This window comes from Asterias rubens, chromosome 1, assembly GCF_902459465.1.
Source record: "Asterias rubens chromosome 1, eAstRub1.3, whole genome shotgun sequence".
NCBI lineage: Eukaryota > Metazoa > Echinodermata > Asteroidea > Forcipulatida > Asteriidae > Asterias > Asterias rubens.
In genome coordinates, this window is record NC_047062.1 from 2,117,728 (window position 1) to 2,138,792 (window position 21,065).

Below are 21,065 nucleotides of genomic sequence, written 5' to 3' on the forward strand. Positions count from 1 at the left end.
CAGAAATTATTTACTGTGTGAGATTGAAGAATTTTGTCTTGTCATTTAATTCCAATAATCCATGCAGAATTATGGATGAAAGCGACACTGATTGTCTACTTGGTCATGTTGTAAGTAGTTGTTTTTTATTTACTGTTTTTGTGTTAATAATAATAATATTAATACATTACCATCCAATACTATCTAGGCATTATATTAAAGCCATTGGACCCTTTCGGTAAACAGTTTAGACCTTATGCACATGACATCATTTCAGTATGGCGCCCCTGCATTGAGGTCAAAAGGAGATTGTTCATTGGTCAATCTATGTGCGTTTTGATTGTTTCGTCACCGTTTGACCTCAAAGATGGCGGCTGGATGACGTTAATGCATAAGGTCTATTGTCCAAGGCCCACACTTCGTGTGGTGTATCACAACTTCTCTAAAAATAACAAACCTGTGAAAATTTCGGCTCAATCGTTCATCGGAGTCGGGAGAAAATAACGGGAAAACCCACCCTTGTTTCCGCACGTTTCGCCGTGTCATGACATGTGTTTAAAATAAATCGGTAATTCTCGTTATAGTAGACCAGCCAAGGAGTAAAATTTTACTTTGGACGGCATAGTTTGTTAATGGCTGGCATCCATGCTAGATATATTGATCATGGTCCTGGGCAGACGAATAGGCCGGATGCCACCCTCAATTTTGAATTTTAAGGTCATTCCAGGGTCAAAAGGTCAAAAAAGGTCAAAAACTGTGTTTTCAGTCTTTTTAATCAATAATGATCTTTGTAGCTAGATCTACCCATAAAATGTATTTTCATCATCATGGTAACATCACAAGGCTGTCAAATGAAGAGTTAAACTTTAAATTTGTGCACAAACGTATAGTGAAATGAAACATAAAAGTGCGATTATCTCAAAAACTGTCCATTTGCGCATACCGAAGTTACATGTACTCCAGATCTTTCTTGGAACATTTATTTTGAAAATCAATGGTTCTGGTCAGTCGATAGACATCCCAGGCAGTTTTTAAAATCGTAATACTGAACAATTTTTGAAAGTTCGGGCAGGTGCGGGGGTGATCCTGAAACTAGCTTTTGCTAAAATGGGTTTATCGAGTAGTGCCATTGTTTACTAATGTATAGCGTATAATTAACTACACAACGGAAGGCTATGGATGGTAACAACTATAAGAACTATTAATCAGGGACATTTCCATTTACTTATATCATGAATGGGTACAATTTGGGAATTTAGACACCATATTGGGTCTTCCGTTGCCTAGCAACCGCCCTTTAGAGATATCTTTGAGATTCGTTACACAAATGAAAATAGGCCGCATTGGGAAACTTCCGCCACATTATAAAGTTAAATTGCGCCCAAAAATGTATGGTTGGGCTTGAAATGTCTCTCTGAATTTAAATTGTTTAACTGTTAGTAAAAAAAAAAGTGAGTTTCACTTGCAAACCATGTAGGTTATTACAAAATAAAAAATGTGACACCTCGGAAAGTGGCTTATAGTGTATCAAATAATAGTTGTTTTAAATACCTTTTTGGTGAAGGTTTTATCTGTAAATCACACAAAAAGTCAAAAGTCAGTGCTTTATATTTTACAAACACTATCAAATTGTTCGCTTTTGGCAAGGATTTGTTTGACTTTTTCTAACTTGGGAGGTGGCCAAAAAGTAAAGTAAGAGTGAATAAACATAGCCTTAAAGGTCTACAGCTGTGTGTACACAATCGTCTGAATTTGCTAGTCTATTGGCCAGCCGGGTTGCTACAGTCAATTGCGTCACATCCACAAGCATATGTGCACTTAAGGTCCTTTCTGAAACAGCTGCATCTGCCCATCTTGCACTTTGATTTGCAGCCACAGGAAACTAGTTCTAGACAGGCATCTGGGATAGGGGGTAGTCTTGTCCATACAGCTTCCAAGCATTCAGACACCTTCTTCCAAGCCGCAGTGTCGATAGGCGGGGAGACGTCTATGTGCTCTTTGTCAGCCTGCAACCATATCTTTGCCTGGTAGTTGGCACGTGCTGAGTGAAGTTCCAGTGCATCTCTTGTTGGGGGTAACATTTCCAGACCCTTATTTGCCTTGCCAAAGAGTTGGAGCCTAGAATTGTTGACGTTGGACTGCTCAGGAGTACCATACAGATGACACACAAACTGCTCAATTGACGCAAGTTCTCCATCACGCCCAATTCCCTTGACGAGTAGCGGTTGTTTTTCAAAGGTTTTCCAGCATGACTTCTTCCCGTGGCCAATGAGGAGGTTGTATCGCAGCCCGTTAGTGCGTGGAAGCTGAGAAGGTTGTCTCTCACAGGTTGTGAAAGTCGCCCGTATATTGCATGTATTGGATAGCACTTCCTCTGTCTTGCAGTTCCGGAGATCATCCACACCTCAGCAGCTTTTGCAGCAACGAAGTGCAGAAGGAGGAGCATGACATCAGTATCTCTGCATACAACAAGAATTCTTCTATATCCTTCAGTGATCGCCTCACATGAATGGAGTATCAGCCTGGTGTCAGCCTCCTCGTGATTTCGTTGAAGTTTTACATTATCTCTCCTGTTAGACCTGGCGTCTGTCATATCAAGGAAACCGCCGCCTGTCACTATCTCGTGCCCTTCTGTAAGATCTTTTTCCAAGATGGCCTGAGACAGGAACTTGGCTAAATCAGCCTTGTTCTCACCCAGGGCAACAAATTGACTCCAAACCTGTGGAAGTGGGACATGAGGTCCATCGATGAGCTTACGAATCGGCCTTCTTTTCCCTGTGCGCTTGGATCGAGTTACTGCCTTGATTGAGCCCTCACCGATGTAACGGTCAAATACCACATCAACTCTTGTTGTATTACCTCCAAGGTATTTCGTCACGGTAGAAATGAATACAGCAGCGTAGTCACCAAATGTTTGGCATCCCTGAGGCTTTCCAAGAGCTTGGATAAGTGCATGACCATCTATCAGCACACAAGTCTTCATGTCTTTTTTTGGAACTTCCGGTGGTGTCTGTAGTCCTGACATTAAGATGTTGATTAGGTCCGCCTTTGGTGTCGAGTTCATCTCACCTCCAGCCTTGGCAAGAGACATCGGGATTGGAGAAAGCTCATGCTGCAGAATATTCTCCATTTCCAATGGTCGGCCCCCAGTGACAGCATTTAGTAATCTTTGGAGCAATTTTCTGTCAGCTTTGATGGTCTTATGTATATTCTGTTTTGTGGAAACGTTTGCCTTGTATAGGTCAGCAAATGATTTTGAGTGATGTTTCGTCAGTTTGTCATGAAACCCAACAGTTTCTTCAATCAAACGTTGCTTCACGTTAGTAAGAACGCGCTGCTTCCCACGATCTTCAGCCGTTAGAAGATCGTTCATCACATCACTTGAGGCGGCGTCCCTGGTCGCAAGCGATACAAGAGGTATCTCTCTATCATCACTGTCAATATCGCCATCGTCCCCTGCAACCATGGTTGTGTGTTCTTGAAAAACATCATATCTTTTCAGCTGTGTGACAAGCTTCTTCACATCATCAACATCACGTTTTGTGCGGGATGGTAGACTATCAGAACGGGTGAAGACGGCCTCTTCCTCGTCATCTGTTATATTGAAGAGAGATCGTACGTCTTGAGTGATGGTTGATCGCTCTGACCAAGTGATGCAGAATTTGTCTCTTGCTTGATCGTTCCTTGTTATACCAATTATGCCATTTTGCATCTTGCATGTCTTGTTCATCCACTCAGTTGCTTGATCGGCAGGAACTTGGTTGAAGCGCCTTTTAGTCCTCTTGACGACAAAGTTCCCGTTTGTGAACTCAGTATGAACCTCTGGTGCTGTCGTTTCGAGGAGTTTCATATCCGCAAGAAAGACATGTCCCCATCGGGCATAGTTAGTGTGATCGTAGATGGTAAGCCATGGCAGCATTGCTGAAAATGCTTCTAGATGAAGGGTCCAGTTGCCATCTCTCTGAGCCCTGATAAAGTCCAGCAGAATCTCCACCATCGCCATGTACGTAGACCACAGTCTGAAGTTTGGAGTGATGCATGCTAAACTCCTTCAGGGAGTCTGTAATTGTGTTGCTGCTCATGAAGTTCGAAATTTCGCCAACTGCCTCACAAAGTTCCGTTCTGTGGTTGTCGCCTTCCTCGTCGAACAGCTTAGCCACAGTTTTGGCAAGCTTTTCAACTTCTACATCTCGTTCACGATTTTCCAACATCCATGACTCAAACATAGGCCATTTGATGTGCCACAAAGCCTCATACGTCAGCTGGTGTCCTCTAACAGCGCGATAGTAAGCCTTGCCGTCCAACATGGTTTCAGTTGTGTTGGCCGCATAAACGCCTGCTTCTGTCCATAGGTCATCAAGCCCTGCACTTTCCATGTGTTGGCCTATAGCTTTCAGGAAGTTGAAGCAGATATGCAGTCCTCCCATGAGAAAAATCACATTCTCGAACTTAGGATTAGCCCATACAAGTTCTTTTCCTCTGCTGTACAATGGCTGGTCAGCTGTGATGATGGTATGCTTTTGACCAATGTGCTTTGAAATGTCCATGAAGCGATTGATCACAGTGGTGAGTGTATCATTGTCATGGAAGTTATGGGGCCCGTTTTCATTTATGAAACGAATCTCCTATATAGGTATGACTAAAGCGTGGTTGCTAGGCAACAGAAGACCCTACATAGTGTCCAGAATTACCAAAATATACTCATTTATGATGTAAGTAAATAAAAATGTTCCGGAATAAATAGTTCTCATGACTGGCTTTGGTTGTTACCATCCAAAGCCTTCCGTTGTGTAGTTCATTATACGCTATACATTACTGAACAATGACACTACTCAATAAACCAATTTTAGCAAAAGCTAGTTTCAGGATACCCCTCGCGCCTGCCCGAACTTTCCAAAATTGTTCACTATTACGATTTTAAAAACTGCCTGGGATGTCTATCGACTGATCAGAACCATTAATTTATAAAATAAAAGTTCCCAAAAAAATCTGGAGTACATGTAACTTTGATATGCGCAAATGGACAGTTTTTGAGATAATCGCACTTTTATGTTTCATTTCGCCATACATTTGTGCACAAAATGAAAGTTTTACTCTTCATTTGACAACCTTGTGATGTTACCATGATAATTAAAATACATTCTATGGATAGATCTATCTACATAGATCATTATTGATTAAAAATCCTGAAAACACAGATTTTGACCTTTTTTGACCTTTTGACCACGGAATGACCTTAAAATTCAAAATTGAGGGTGGCATCCGGCCTATTCGTCTGCCAAAGGCCATGAACAATATATCTAGCATGGATGCCAGCCATTAACAAACTATGCCGTCCAAATTTTTTCTAGAGCTCTTTTTCGTGTTTGGCTGGTCTACTATTAACGAGAATTGATATTGTTTTACTGTTTTCTCAAAAATTAAAGCATTTCATGGAATAATATTTCAAGAGAAGTATTTCACCAACCTTCTGCAAACCCTGTAAGTTAGGCCTATTTGTAAATCTGTGAACTTTTTTTTTTTTTTTTCTGTACCGAAAGTGTCCAATGGCTTTAATACCAATAGCCTATAAAAAGTGTAAATAATAATGATTTTAATAATTATTGGATAACTTTTGGTATGTATGGCGCTACTCCTAGAACTATTTCGGTTTCGTCCGGCTATCGTCTCCCGTAATTAGGGACTGGAACTGCTTGAAGACGGACTCTGCACTCTCAACCTCGGCATTCAAGAATGCACTGAGAGGGTCTCACCTTTGTGTACAATCCCCTACATATAGTCAGTATAATCTTGCTGGCCAGTTTTTACTTGCACCATGTTACATGTATAGTTTGCACCTGATTGGCTTACGGTCCCATTGCCCATGGTTTCACGCGTGCACCCAGCCACCATGGCCACAGTGCGGTAATCTTCAAATTTTCTGAAGCAGCACTTCACTTTAAATGAAGAAGAAGAAGAAGATAGCCGGACAAAACCGAAATAGTTCTAGGAGTAGTATGGCACCCCACTTTTTCACTAATTTTTGACAAAAAGGGATATCTCATTGGTATTTGTTAGAAAGATACTTCATTTTATTTCATATCGTATGAAAAGGTGAGGAGGTAAAATTATCAAAAACCAGGCCTCGTTGGGATTAAACCACTAGTTGAAAACCTCTTCACCACACATTGATTCCCTTGTTATACACCCCCCCCCCCAAAAAAAAAAGACAGTAACTTCTTCAACAATCGTGTACAAAGTAAAATACTCACCTGTACAATTACTAAGTAGGGCTACACTTCCGGCAATTAAACTGGTTTGTCTTTTCTTTCTTTTCCTTTATGAAATACAGCAACATCTTATTGACTCCGAGTTAACAAAGATGAGTGCAGAGAGCATGAGAAAAGCATCCTCAAGATGCTATGGCGAAGGGAGTCAGCAATCCAGCTCCGAGAGGGAAGTAGAACATGCAGGAAAAATGAATCTTGTACAGCTGCCCGACCTAATATTACGACAGATCTTTCGTTGTGTTTCCTACTCATACATCAGTGAATTGAGATTGGTAAGTTGTAAGTTGGTATTAACAGGCATCAATCATGTAGGCCTACCCTACAAGTTTCTATTTAATTTTGTTTTCCTGATTGGCCTGTACATGTAGGTCAGCCCTTGTAATTAATCAAAGTATCCTACTGGTAATTGCTTAGCTGAGGGTCAATTATCATGCCTAGTATTTGGTTCTTTAAAGGCAGGGTACTTTTGTTAATTACTCTGTAGTACATTTATACTCTACCATGTCTACAATTAAATTTATCTTTAAGTCTAATCCACCAATCAGATGCTCGAGCTGGAGGGTGGTATAATAAGCTATAACCTACTCCCAGTTTTCGTATTGTACACTGTGTATTGTGAGTGTCAATGCGTCCCGCTTCGCATGCGGACAGCGCAAAAATTGCATTCTAAACTTTGCGCATGCATGCTGTTCGTCACGAAATAACGAACTGAAATTTTAAACTTTGCGCGTTTCACGTGAGACTGGAAGATGAGATTGTTATGACACGTGCGCTCGTGGAATACAGAAAAATATAGCGCTGCGGGTCTGCGTCCCATATCCAACTCTGCCTTTGGCCTCGTTGGATATGGGACGCAAAAGCGCTATATTTTTCCGTATTCCACTCGCGCTTGTGTGATAACTTAAAATATTCCTGTGCTTCCACTTCGTTCGGCTGGCCAATCCCTTTTGACTCAAACTACTTTTTACAACTTCATTGCACCTTTGTTATGAAACTAATTTTATGTTCATATTCGCCAAGCTGACTCTCTTCTAATTTTCAAGGACCTTTAATTATGCTCAATTGTTTGAATCTATGTTTGTTTCATTGTTTTACATTGTATGATTTGTGATGGGCGTAGAGGCTCCTGCATTGTGCATTATTTACTATGATGTATTATATTGTTGATCATTATAATATTGTGTATCAAATACAAAAAGGTTTGCCCGAGCCAAATTGTTCCCTAGGAGTGTCATAGCTGAGCAGATAAGAGCACCGAACTCAAGCTCTGCTGCTTCTGTTCAGCAGAGTGTGGGTTCGAATCCCGATCGTGACTCTTGTGTCCCTGAGCAAGACACTTAACTATAATTGTTCTCTCCACCCAGGGGTAAATGGGTACCTGCGAGGGTAGAGGTTGATATTGTGATTAATTTAGCTTAGTGCGCTACATACCTGTATTTGGCAGCACAGGCTGTATACTCCCCAGGGAGCTGAGATGGTTTAAGGAATTAATTAAATGGCCCAGTGACCAGGGGTACTAATGTTGGAAGCGCTTTGAGACGCCCTTCGGGTGTATAAAGCGCTTTATAAAAACTGACTATTGTTATTACTCCCTTGTATTGTGTTCACCAGAGGTGGTTTTAGTAATGACTTTATGTTCAATAAAAAAGGGTTAATTCAATAAGTTTCATTCTCATTTAGGTTAATACCCTGTTGGTTGCTACTATTTCATATCCCCTTGAACTGCGTAGGTCTGTAGACATTTCAACAGGGTATGTCAAGACATGCTCAACCATGGGAGTAGACAACTTGAACGCTATCATTCTAAATGCTTCAAGCATCTGAAGTCTCAACTGCCAAAGCGGGAGTCTGAGCGGAGAGAGCACCCTCTGGCCAGACGCTGTGAAATTCTGTCGGCTGTAGAGACTCGACTCTCCCTTCTGTCCATGACATACAGCAAGTACATTGACCTGCAACTGTGTTGTTTTATCCCAGGAAAGGTAAGGTTTGGTTTGGACAGGATTTTTGAATTTGAAGTTAACACATTTAGGTTATCTAGTTTGATGGACTTTATCCAGATAGAAGCAGGGGACATGGGGGAGGGCTCAGAGGCAAAGTCACAACACTACCATGGGATGTCATGGAAGAGCGGATAAGAGCTCAGCTGTTTCTGTTCAGCAGAGTGTGGGTTCGAGTCCCGGTCGTGACACTTGTGTTCTTAAGCAAGACACTTTACCATTATTGCTGTGTCCTTTGGATGGGGTATAAAACCATTGGTCCTGTTGTTGTGGAATACACATAAAAAGAACCCAGTGCACATAGCAAAAAGAGAACTACCCAGTGTTCCTGGTTTGATTGGCTGCTTATTGCGCTAGCAGTACCTTGTAAACCATTACATGGTGCCATGTACAGGAATTAGTTTCATACTTGCAGGAAAGTATTGAAGTATTGCTTTTGAAGTGACTTGACTATCACTGAGTGACATATGAGCGCTAAAGAACTTCTTAAGAAACCACTATTGTGATTATTATATTCTTTTCCAGACTGAAGAATTCACAAGACGGACTGGGGACTAGAACCCCAAAATATACACTGACTCAGGCGTTCCAATCGTGCCATAGGAGAGAGAGATATTGAAGGATTGAGGTCACCTCAAGGCAAAAAGGCCTGGGGAGTATATAGTTAAAATTCAAACATGTAAAACTGAGGTAAAAATTACCACAAGTTTTTCCCTTTATTTTAAGGTTATTGATGAGGCATTCACAGTACTTTATCACGTCCAACACACCAAGACTCTGCAACCGATGTCCGAACTTCTCAGGGAGCTAAGAGATATCTCGTCAATGGCCATTGAACATTTTGATGAGGAGATTGTACCCACCCTTAAAAAGAAACGATCGCTTCAAGTGCCGCCCTGTTTCTCAAGTGATGGTAAGTTTAATGGTTTTTTAACAGGTTGTGTTGTTTAAATTTATAAACTGGTCTCTCCTGTGTAATTCCAGGCCTGTATGTATGCAGTAATTAGTTATAGCCATCTCCCAAGGCAAGTCCCAGAGATGGCCTTCCCAACCACTATGAGTCTCCTTAGGTTCTCTGTTGCTTGCTAGATGTCCTGCTGCTGTTACATGGTATGTCAGCCTCTTCGCAGAAATGCTTGCTATCGTCAAGACACCCTTTTTCAGTTCAATCGCTGGGTCTGCTTCTTGCAATGTGTCACTGCCCATTCTGTTAACATGACCAAAATACTTGAGTTTTGTTTTCAAACTGATAGATGGAAGATCTCTGTAGTTGCAAAGTCTGACCGTTCTAGGGACCCCAACTATCTTTCTCAAGCCTGTCTTCTCAAACATGAATACCTTTAGTCTCTGCTCGTCTACTTTCTTCAGTGTCCATGTCTCCACTCCGTTGGGCTTCAGGGACTGCATTCAGGTTATATTTGTTCTGTAGCTTCCAATTGATAGCTTGTACTCTCAGTGTATTCTGTCATTTTTATGGCGTGGCATACAATACAGGATTGAGTGGGACAATTCAAGGTTAATGAATTTAGATATAGACCTTTAACAAAATGTGTTTTTTCTTTGTTCCAGTTCTTCCAACAAACACCATCTTCAAACAGATGATGGAACTGAAGTCTGGCCTGAAGAAGCGAGACTCCTTAATTGCTTCAGTTAACAGGAAGGTGAGCACCTGCCTCGCCCACCGTAAGCTCATCTCAGAGCAGGGTCAGAAGATCCTGCAACAGGAGCAAGTTATTATGGAACTCAGGAACACGATCACCGAGCAGGGCCACAGTATTACCGGTCAAGAGCGACGGCTGGCTCTATTTGAAGAGAAGCTGAACAGATATACCATGACCTTTGACCTAACACAGGAGTTGACCGTAGGTGGTTGTACTGGGAAACGAAAATCTGTAATGGAGGACGTCAATGAAGAAGAGGATGAAGGCGCATCCAAAAAAGCCAGGAACATATGATGATGATATTTTTGCTAATACATATAGCATGTATAGGGTTGCACTCATCTATCATTGTACATGTACATACATGTAGTTACCAAAGATTAAATGGATGTATGATATATATTTGGTTTGCGGTAACACCATGTGTGTATCTATTTGCCAGATAGATTTTGTTCTTTTGAGAACTTGTCTTGCTTTGTATTCTACTACCGCGAATCAGATTTTTCGGAGTTAAAGGAGACTTCTCAGTTCTGAAAAGAACTGTCCTACTTTTTAACTACTACCTGTGCGAAAGGTCGAAAATCAGCCGGGACTACTACTTCAGCTTTAGTAAATTGAGCAGACTTCTCGTTATAAACTTCACCACCGCGGAGTTAGTTCTTGATTGGTTTCAATGTTTAGCTTGCTGTAGTCATCGTCAGGAGATGTATGATGTAACTGTGATGACTAAGCTCAGTAATGGTCCCTGTCTTGACTTCGGTAGCCTGTTCTGTATTTGAAGCCAGAACGGTCTCAGGAATAACTGTGGCCAGACAGAGAGTGGTAAAACACTGATAATAAAGCATCCTTTGATTGCTTTGAGATTTTATTGTTGATCATGTCGACACCAATCCCACCAAGACTGAAATATTCATATTTAAAGTATATTTAAAGGTATGGTTATACTTTGGTAGTGACCCTGGAAACAAGTAAGCTTTCTTTTGGATAAAAATTTAACATTTTTTGTCCGAGAGCCTGTTTTAATTCTGCAATGAAAAGGTGACTTTTGTAGGATCATGCTTCTGTGGTGTTCAATTGTGAATACTGTGCAGGAGATGTGGTTGGTATCCGCTGTCACTTGGCTTTGTTAACGCGCACATAAATTTGCTTAATTGTTTGCACTTTAGTGCATGCATGGTTTTCTACTACATGTTTATTTAGGCCATGCTCTTCGGAGACCTGAGGTGCCTCTCACTACCTCTCGCTACCTTCTTAAATCCACAAAACCAGACATCTGAACCCTTTCGACAGGGTGGAAGCCTCCGCTGCACAGGATCACAGCTTATACATGCAGACGACCTCAAGGCCACTGGCCTACAACAGGATCAAGCTGTTGAAGCTGCCCAGGATCGGCCTGGATGGCACAGACGAATTTCTAACATCGGACAAACCCGTGGTCACAACATCTCAAATCGAGTTTGGCACGAGTAGCGTCAACTATATATATATATTTAGGGGGGCCTATTGGTTTATGAAAAGGGGCCCTGGTCCTCAAATGCATGATATTCCGGCACAGTAAGTTAAATCGGTAAAGCATTGAGGGAGTGGTGTGAAATTTGTTATTGTGTGGTTAAAAATACTGCGTGTTTATTGAACTTTTCCAAACACTGCCACTGTTAACTTACAAGTTTTTCATAAAACTCGGGAAAGCACTGGTGTATGGGTAAACCAAAATATTATTCTTTATCCTCGATGCAAATTTAACATGTATTACAACTTACAAGTATTACAATGAATCTCCACTTGAGGAAATGACTTCATACCAACATGACCAATACCATCTTGTATAAAAAAAATAATGGTTTTAAAGGCATTGGACACTATTGGTAATTACTCAAAATAGTTGTTTGCATAAAAACTTACTTGGTAACGAGCAATGGAGAGCTGTTGACAGTACAAAACATTGTAAGAAACGGCTCCCTCTGAAGTAACATAGTTTTTGAGAAAGAGGTAATTTTTTATACTCAAACGATGTAATAAAAGACTTCAGCCGAAGCCTTTTATTATGCATCTGAAAGGACACAAAATAACGCAACAAGGGTGCTTTTTCTTTCATTATTCTCTTGCAACTTCGATGATCAATTGAGCCAAAGTTTTCACAGGTTTGTTATTTTATGCATTTTAATATGTTGGGATACACCAAGTGAGAATACTTATCATTTACAATTACCAAACGTGTCCAGTGCCTTTAAAGAAAAGTATAAGTTTGGATTCAGGTCTTTTATTAGCATCAATTCAAGTGAAAAAGTATAAGTTTGGATTCAGGTCTTTTATTAGCATCAATTCAAGTGAAAAAGTATAAGTTTGGATTCAGGTCTTTTATTAGCATCAATTCAAGTGAAAAAGTATAAGTTTGGATTCAGGTCTTTTATTAGCATCAATTCAAGTGAAAAAGTATAAGTTTGGATTCAGGTCTTTTATTAGCATCAATTCAAGTGAAAAAGTATAAGTTTGGATTCAGGTCTTTTATTAGCATCAATTCAAGTGAAAAAGTATAAGTTTGGATTCAGGTCTTTTATTAGCATCAATTCAAGTGAAAAAGTATAAGTTTGGATTCAGGTCTTTTATTAGCATCAATTCAAGTGAAAAAGTATAAGTTTGGATTCAGGTCTTTTATTAGCATCAATTCAAGTGAAAAAGTATAAGTTTGGATTCAGGTCTTTTATTAGCATCAATTCAAGTGAAAAAGTATAAGTTTGGATTCAGGTCTTTTATTAGCATCAATTCAAGTGAAAAAGTATAAGTTTGGATTCAGGTCTTTTATTAGCATCAATTCAAGTGAAAAAGTATAAGTTTGGATTCAGGTCTTTTATTAGCATCAATTCAAGTCAAACATAGAGTAGTCTCGAGTCCTAGAGATGAATTCTCAACTCATAGGGTCAGTGTAGATGTTTTCAACATTGTATCATGAATAAATAGTTTATTATGAACTTTATTAAATTACTTAATTCTGATAGCAACCTCCAACAAAGTCTGAGTATATTTGTCGTTTGTTGCTTGAAATGTGGCATGGGCCCCAATTCCATAAAGCTGTGTAAGTAGAAGAATGGTTTTGCTCTACAACTTTCTTTGCTACTGTAAGCAAAAATTGAGTGGGACACCAGTCAGACGATCACTGTAAACTTAATGTACTTTTGGCTGGTAACCCTTTTTTGTTAAGCAATACTTACATGTATCTATGCTTGGTAAGTTTTTGTGCTTACAAGCTTCATTAAATTGGGCCCTGGGTCTTCATTGTGATCTCATGAATTCTTTTAGGAATTTTCGGGGGGGGGGGGGTACTTCTGGGTAAGAGGAAAAGTGTGTATTTTTGGAGGGGAAGCAGTTCCTACACTGGACATGCTAGATGCCAGATATTGGTATAATATTTTGTTAAAGGGAAGGTACACTGTTTGTAATTGTCAAAGACCAGTGTTCTCACTTAATGTATCTCAACATATGCATAAAATAACAAACATGTGAAAATATGAACTCAATGGTCATCAGAGTTGAAAGAAAAACACCCTTTGTTGGACGAGTTTATGTGCTTTCAGATAGGAATAAAAGAGCTAGAAGTCTTTTATAATTTTGGTGAGAAATCACCTCTTTCTCAAAAACTACGTTACTTCAGAGGGAGTCGTTTCTCACAATGTTTTATACTATCATCAGCACTCCAATGCTCATTACCAAGTCAATTTTTAAGTTAATATTTGTTTTGAGTAATTACCAAACGTGTACCTTTCCTTTAAAGGGAGGGTATACCTAAATGGTAATTATTCCACAAATTAATGACCATAAAAACTTCCTTGGTATAAATGGCACAGGAGAGCTATTGATAAGAAATCAACGTAGGTGAACATGGTGAAGAGAAAGAGGAATTTTTTTCTAAAATTGGAATCTTAGAAAGGCTTCATAAAAAAATCTGAAAGCACACAATACTATGCAAAGTTGATTGTTTCTTTCAGTTTTTTCTTGCAACTCCAGTGACCACTTGAGCCAAAAAAATTCACAGGTTTGTTATGTTATACATTATACCAGTGGATTAACCAAGTGAGGATACTGGGCTTTGACAATTACCGAAAGTTTACCCTGTTTTGACGGCAAATCGCGTATTCCTAATCCAATGGTTTAGGGAATTAAATTTTCCGTTCAGTCAAAAACACTTAAAACAAAACACTATGAGAGATCACCTGACATCACAAGGCTACTTCAAGATGAGGACTTAACTTAACTGATTTGGGCTATTGACCCAAGCAGTCCTGTATGCTTCACTTTCCTCAGGAAATTTCTTCTGGAGCATTTCAAGGGCACCAAGGCATTTACCAGGGGGCGTGGATGCAATTGCCTCCCTGAAGTATCAGGCCTGCCCAAGTCGACTGTCACCATCAGGGGCATGTTTCCACCTACCCTACTCCTGGGGCTGAAACAGGGTTACCCGTCACAGTCTGTAAGGATGTAGGCATGATGGGTATGATCCACTAGGAGCCTGCAGTCGATTTCACAAAACTCTTCCTAAATTAAGACTAATCTTAGGACTTAGGACGAGTCCCAACCCTGCACTGTAGCATGCAGACCTTAAGATTAACCCTAAGTTAGGACGAGTCCTTACTCTCTGTGAATTCGACCCCTGGCTGGTAGAGCAGACTGCACTACCTTCCCAACTTGTTACAAACCCTGCTCAAGTGTCAACACCAGGTTTCAAACCCACACTGACAACACCAGCAGAGCTTGGGTCCATTTAACTAGACTGCCCAGCCACAACACTGGGGTTATCAATATACAAACAAGGAGGAAACATCATTTGGTTATTACATAAAACTCTGTTTTAATTTCATCATATTCTATTTCGTCTTTAATGCACATAATCTTGTATTCTTACTGTCACAATGGACACATGTGTTTTACTGCTTCCTACATTAATAATTATGTTAACACAGCTGGCCAATAAATAAACATATATATTATACAATCTTGTGATTTTTAAATTTTTACACAAACAATAAAATTTGTCAAGTTACTGACCACACTATACTATGTGGTCTCAACTTATTAGCCATTCATAACAATGAGCCCTATCACAAAATTGCCAGCACAGAAAGATCAAATGCTTTTTTATTGTTGTGAATGATGGACACTCGGCAACATGAGTTTTTCCCGATGTATACTTCATCAGTTTATAAGGGGGGGGGGGGGGGGGGGGTTAGAATTCATTCATTCATTCATTCATTCATTTTTATTAAAAAACCAACTGGCAGCACGAAGCTGAATAATGTGGCATTACAAGATAACAATATTGATACAAAAAAGCATAGATAAAAAAACAAAAATTGCACCACCGCGGGGTACAAAGGAACATTATATGAGAAGACGACAATAAGTAAAAATAAATATTAGATAAACCACTAAAAGACACTTAAAAAAATGCACAGGGTGTTGGGGAACCCTCTTATACATTGAAACCCCACTATGGAATAAACCAGCTAAAAAAGAGAAACCCTAGCAGTTAAAAACTGAACATATGACAAAAACAATGATAGCAAAAAAGGGAAAACAAATTTGATAAAACAGAAAAGATTAACAAACAGTTACAGGATGTGAATCATTGGCTGGTTTTCCACGAACGAATTTTCCGCTAAAATTATTAATGTGACTTAACAGCGCACTGCTCGGTGAAAAGGACAAAAACAATTATATTCATAAGATCATACTTTTTCATCTGCTTTGCTTCTCTTGTGCTGAGAATTCTGTTCCCAGAAGCTTCTTAGAATCTATAACTCCAGGGGTTATCAAAAGGTGGAAATGACATCACTGCAGCAACAAGGGTCAATCCTCGTTTCAGAGTTTTGTTGCAGACATGACTCTCAACCCTGCATTATGCCGTGATCTAATTAACGGCTTCGGCAGTGGCTGTGGCTAGAACACATACAGTTCTTCTTCTTGCAGCCAACATGCATAGTTGTAGCCAAAGTCCCTTGGGTCTTACATGGCTTCAGTATCCAAGATTTCAATTAGATACTTGGGGGGAAAGGTTGAAAAGAAAGCAAGAAAATTATGCATTTTGGCATATTTTATGTTTTTTTCCCACTCATTCTTTCTCGATGCCTCTTGGCACAAACGGCTTCAAACAGTCAAATAATTTGTCTCTGATATCTCTGTATCTGTATCTGCAAATGATAGAACTTCCTGCCATATACAGTTCATATTCTAATTTGGTATATTTTCCCAATCAATTATAATTTAGCAAATGATATGTAAATGTCTTGAATGAAATTTTTGTGGACAAAAATAATAACTTCCTGCTTGAATTATGTTGGTAAATACTTTATAACATTAAAAAAAGGTAAAAGAACACACCTGTAAACTTAACTGGGAAAATAATGAGAACAAGTATTAGAATATGAAATTGATTGAAATTGTCAGAGTCAAAGAAAAGAGAAACCATTTCTTGATTCTCAGTGCACAAATGGTAATAACTAGGTTTTACTGTCATCTTAATACAAGATCTAAAGAAACAGTACATTGGTTGGTTGGTAACAACCAAGTGCTAGCAATCTCCTTTTGTGAAAAATGTTTATTCCAAAAGGATGAACCAGGCCTCAGAGATGTCTTGACATTTCAAAGTAGCGCTCAGTTCATCTCAAAATCTTAAAGGTGCAGTCATTTTCTTGTGCCCCGGTTATGACGCGTTAGAAGTGTACATGTTTTTTTTTCTATAAAAAACACTTGTTGCTTTTCTGCAGGTATATTTTTACACCCTACACATGAACAGTACTAGTGTTAAGGTACCTTGCCACTAGATTTTAAAATTCAACATGAAACCGACTCAGAAAGTTGCATCATGATAAACTCTCACACTGGAGAAGAGTTTTTTTGTTTAACTGGCAACTATTTTGTTTAGGAGCTCATTGTATGAATGCTTAACTCATTGAAAAACCACTTTTATCAATTAAAATTCTGAGACAAAAAGTCTCTTGAAATATTACACCAAACATTGTTGGTGACTGACAAAATTATATGCACATCATAATTATAAACTCTTTCAAAGCACAAATCATGATGCGCTGAAACACTACAAATAGTTCTGTACATTCAAATCTACTTGGTGGTATTTTCACAACATAAACATTTCAGACCAACTTAATCACGACAATACAAGGGGAGCTGAATTCTGCGCCCATCCTAAATATTTTACAAGAAAAGAAATAACTTTATCACAAATTGAGGTCTTTTTCACACTGGCCATCATTGTTCTTAACTTTTCACACAATTTCTTTTGGCTTATGCAGACCGTCCCCCCACAGATTCAAACAATGTTTTACAAACCTTTTGTTCCAGGAAACAAAATGCAGCACTTTAACAAGTCCAAATATTTGAGTATGCAAGAGACTTGCAAAGTCTATTCCCCCAAGTTTGCTGATGATTTAAACATGTATACAAAAAGTACACATCCATAATATTCACGTTATCAAACACGATGTGCATTAATTTGAATTTGTATGTGGAATCGTGATTTCTGTCAAGTATCATCAGATAATGGCAACCCTTGTATAAAGAATAATCAATGCCACAGTCAAATGAGTATGACATCGGCACCAGACTAAAGCCTCATTTTGAACGGTGTGGAACTGTATGTAAGAAAAATCCAAGATGGCGTGTGTGTGGAAAAGACCCCGACTGCATTCAGTAAACGTGCTCTCGCATTACAGAGCAAGAGAAAAAAGACACGCTACGAGCAGCTTTAAAATCTCTTCTGAACAAAATCGGGCATTACAAGTTAGACTGTTATCTAAGAAGGCAAAAATTGCCATGGCAACCCTTACATCAAAAACTGTTACAATATTAAATTTAATGCACCACATAGTCTGTCCTGTACACGTTCATATTAGAAAGAGCCATTACAAAATTGGGATAGTTTCATTTGCTAACTCAAAGAAGTGATGTTTTCCAAAACTTTTAAAGTTGAGTTTTGATTGACTGCTTGTAACTTTCCAATGCTGAACTGCATGTTCTTTACACTGTTTTGGTTGTGCCACACAATACACAAGACCCCTGAGGATCGACCATAAAGATATTCATAATATCTGGATTTCAGACTTCTTCTCAGGATGGTTAGTATTATTTTTATACCAAAAACACATTCAACAGAGATTTTTCTGAAAATCTCAGAATTGCAGGCAGAAATATTTCATGCAATAATACATTAGGTACCCCCAATAACTGTCTGAAAACAAAATGAAATGTTCAGATTATAAAATGTGTTTGTTAAACAAGAATGATTTTCTTTTCTTATATACCATCAATGCCAAAATTATTGTAATTTTTAAATAGGTAATTACCAATACTTTGACTTCAAATATCTTTCAATGCATTTGGTTTTATTTCAGTGCTTCTAAATCTTTGCGATTTCAAAGTGAACCCAAGCCTTTAATATGGATTGTATCGTAGATGGAAATAAATACGTCAGTACTTTGTGAAAGAAAAAACTTCTTGGAACTACCTCAGTCCACAGGGATGTGTAAGTCTTACAGTGTTTTTACAACAGTCAATATTGTATATGATTTGGATGAGGGCTGAAGCGGATTTGTAACAGCTTCTCCAGGGTGTTTTTTTGTGTCTTTTATGCAGAGCTGACATTTAAATTTCTTAATATTCTGAGTTTCTTTTTACCACCACATACAAACAGTTTTCCCTTGCCTTCCACACTCCTTGGCAAAGTTGTTTTAAAGTGCTATTCACATGACAACCATTTAACTGGGGTCCCTCACTTTATTTTAGCAAGGTTGTAAAATGTACCAATGTTGACACGATTTTACAAGGGAATTTGGGCCATAGAAACCTTTGTTGTCCCTTCACAAGAGGTACATTTTGTAAACTGTTACAGCCATGCTACAGTTTAGCAAGGGACCCTTGCTAAATTACTCTTGTTTGAAATGGGCTTAAGACACACTTGCTCCGGAGTAGAAGGGTAAGGGATTAAAAGCGTGTTTTTTTATCTGGCTCTTTTCAATATGAACATACTTGCTACACGGACGCTTTGGTTCTGCTGTAAATTAAAAACACATCAATATCAACTTCACCAAACCCTAACGGTGCATAATTTTCTACAGTTTACATACCTAAATTTACATATGACCAAGCCATGTGTTTTTTAAATTGAATCTTCTGTATAATACAGAGTCCTAAAATACTCATTTCTTCTTCTGTATATAATGATAATTGTATAAAACGTTAGATACCTGTACGGTAATTCATATCATAGAACAACATATTTCTGCAGCACTTATCACTGAGTTTATTAGTTAAAAAGCAGGTTTAATTTATCACCCTGTGTAGACTTCGTGTGACAAAATACTGCTAAATATAAAAGCTCTGATAAATGTTTTAAAATTGTATGGGCACTTAAATAACACCATTACCAATGCTGACAACATATGTACACAATATACAAGTGTGCCCCGATTCGACAAAAACGAGTGTAAAGGTTGCAAGAAACAAAAATTGTGCTGAAGATGAGTTTAATACGAATGCTGTCTGGTACCTGACTTCATTAGCCAATATTTGGTGTTCACTTTTGAAATCCTTTTGACAGTTTCACATGGTTTGAAATTACTATGTTGGTCACATGACATGACTCAGTGCAAAACCCAATGCTCAACCAATGAATACAGCGCATGCGGGTACAAAATGTTGCCAGTGCAGTGATAATGTCATATTGACTCCTTGCACCAGTCAGTGTCACACCACATGGCTACTGCTACATTGTACCTTGCTCGCCAGGGTCCATTTTCATAGAGCTGCTAAGTACACAAATTTGCTTAGCATGAAATTTCTTCCTTGATAAAATCAGGATTACCAACAAATTTTCAATTTGTTGCATATTGCTTGTTACAGGTATTCAGCTGATGTTTGCTCATCCTGAAAATCATGTGGAAATTTGGTTGGTAATCCTGTTTTTATCAAGACTGAAATTTCATGCTAAGCAAATTCTATGCTTAGTAGCTCTATGAAATTGGACCCTGTATGAAAGTCAACTAACGAGTGTGCGAAGGTTGTCGCCTAAAATGGTTACTGCCTGTACAACACATGGGTTCATTGACTCCTGAAATGGCCCAACTAAGATTACTGTGTTGATAAAGTAAGGTTATAAAAAGCTTGTCAAAACCAACTGATATAGTGATGCTGTCTTTGGGCTTTAACAATTTAGCACCAACTTTTTTACCAAACAAGTCAGGGTACTAGACAAACCAATTAACTCTTCACTCTCATTTTGTCGAAACAGGCTACAAACCATTATGAGGTACACTTATACATACATCAACATACCATTATTCTTAACACTAGCAAGGTGATTCACATTTCATTTGTTAGCGTGCATTATCGTAGACCACAATACCTTTCAAGAACACCATCAAGAATTGATTTAACAGGAACAAAAAAAGTGACAGGTAAATACACAAAGAATAAAATTCTTCTCTAAAACCCGACAGATAATCCTAAATTAATTATTTCACCATCATACAGAATAATCCTTGTCATCATTTTTGGAAACAATTCGTAATAAAATCGTCACTGAAATAAAAATGCAGATTTTAAATTTCAAAAAGCACACATCAATTTTACCCATTATTTACTGTCATGAGATTTGAGTAAAAACCTGAAACAATTTCCCCTCAACACTTGCTCTCAAATCAAAACAAAACTTCAAGAGTTCATTTTGTTAGCCTTGTGAAATTGATATAATTGTATTTTTCTAAAATGTCAAGGCAACAGTCTGATAGGTGTGGATGGCCTACCGTCGGCCAGAAGGACAAAGACCTCAACAAGTTGATGGTGTGACTGTTGCAAGTCTACTACCACCTCTTGTTGAGCATTGTAATTTCGTCTTTTTGGAGATGAATAAAGTTTCTTTTGTCTTATCTCTTTTGTCTTAAACTCTGAAGTGAAGCTGGCTTCTACCCTTTACCTGCATGGTTATATTAAATAACTATCAGCACATCAATTTTATTATCACATTAAATTCATCAGGGGAAACACTGATTGGAAGTCCCAACTAAAGTGAAACTGGTGAATCTTCTAAAAATTCTATTAAAGGCAGTGACACTATTGGTAATTATTCAAAATAGTTATTACCATAAAACCTT

General features: G+C 38.6%; 1 protein-coding gene across 1 annotated transcript; it reads left to right on the forward strand.

Annotated features, from left to right (window-relative positions):
• The first annotated feature begins 31 nt into the window (after window positions 1-31).
• On the forward strand, window positions 32-10,320 carry LOC117297264 (F-box only protein 28-like). The gene is made up of 5 exons (XM_033780263.1): window positions 32-110; window positions 6,311-6,520; window positions 7,979-8,227; window positions 8,972-9,158; window positions 9,815-10,320. Exons 1-5 carry the CDS (start codon window positions 72-74, stop codon window positions 10,198-10,200), a joined length of 1,071 nt encoding a protein of 356 aa, XP_033636154.1. The 5' UTR covers window positions 32-71; the 3' UTR covers window positions 10,201-10,320.
• The last annotated feature ends 10,745 nt before the right edge of the window (window positions 10,321-21,065 follow it).